Raw genomic sequence first — 711 nt, 5'->3', positions numbered from 1 at the left:
CTCAGCAGTGACGTGCCCATCCTGTCCTGTGGTGGTCTTGCCAAGCGCTGGTTGGTTCCTGGCTGGAGGATGGGCTGGATCCTCATCCATGATCGTAATGACATATTTGGAACCGGAGTAAGTATTAGCCTCTCACCTGTAACAGAAAACGAAAAATATGCACACAAAAAAAACATACCAATAACGCTAATGTTTACTCTAGATTCGAGAAGGACTTGTGAAACTAAGCCAGCGCATATTGGGACCATGTACTGTGGTTCAGGGAGCATTAGAGAGCATTTTGAATGACACGCCACCAGAGTTCTACCAAGGCACCATCAGTTTCCTCAAGGTAAGAGGAGAAAAGCTTGTAGATTCAACATCTGACTCTGACAATAACACAATTTTATGTCCCTCTTCAGTCAAACTCAGAGATATGTTACTCGGAGTTGTCAACTGTTCCCGGGCTGAATCCAGTGATGCCATCAGGAGCCATGTACATTATGGTGAGTGGACAATTTTGTGTATTATAAGATAAGAGTGGATGAAAATGAAGCATTGTTTATAAACTTAAACTAAAGGGGTAATTTAACCAAAAGTTGCAGTTCTGTCATCATTTACTGTCCTTTATTGTTGTCCAACTCCAGAATGACAAAAAAAGCTTAAGTGGACTAAATTATTGGAAAAGTCTGGCATACCCCTTACCAAAAAGTAGTATACTTCAAGTTTATT

General features: G+C 40.9%; 1 protein-coding gene across 1 annotated transcript; it reads left to right on the top strand.

Moving 5' to 3' along the window:
- Positions 1 to 6: 6 nt before the first annotated feature.
- On the top strand, positions 7 to 650 carry LOC107735262 (tyrosine aminotransferase-like). Its single transcript, XM_016547007.1, has 3 exons — positions 7 to 117; positions 203 to 331; positions 402 to 650. Exons 1-3 carry the CDS (start codon positions 70 to 72, stop codon positions 510 to 512), a joined length of 288 nt encoding a protein of 95 aa, XP_016402493.1. The 5' UTR covers positions 7 to 69; the 3' UTR covers positions 513 to 650.
- The last annotated feature ends 61 nt before the right edge of the window (positions 651 to 711 follow it).

Source organism: Sinocyclocheilus rhinocerous, unplaced genomic scaffold (assembly GCF_001515625.1).
Source record: "Sinocyclocheilus rhinocerous isolate Xijiao unplaced genomic scaffold, SAMN03320098_v1.1 C35931721, whole genome shotgun sequence".
In the NCBI taxonomy this organism is placed as follows: domain Eukaryota; kingdom Metazoa; phylum Chordata; class Actinopteri; order Cypriniformes; family Cyprinidae; genus Sinocyclocheilus; species Sinocyclocheilus rhinocerous.
This window is presented reverse-complemented; position numbering and strand designations above follow the sequence as displayed.

Excerpts from the sequence above, each read along its gene's own strand:
- LOC107735262 (XM_016547007.1), top strand. The coding sequence starts at position 70 with ATGGGCTGGATCCTCATCCATGATCGTAATGACATATTTGGAACCGGA. Across the intron at positions 118-202 it reads ATGACATATTTGGAACCGGA|ATTCGAGAAGGACTTGTGAA; the intron begins GTAAGTATTAGC and ends TGTTTACTCTAG. Across the intron at positions 332-401 it reads GCACCATCAGTTTCCTCAAG|TCAAACTCAGAGATATGTTA; the intron begins GTAAGAGGAGAA and ends GTCCCTCTTCAG.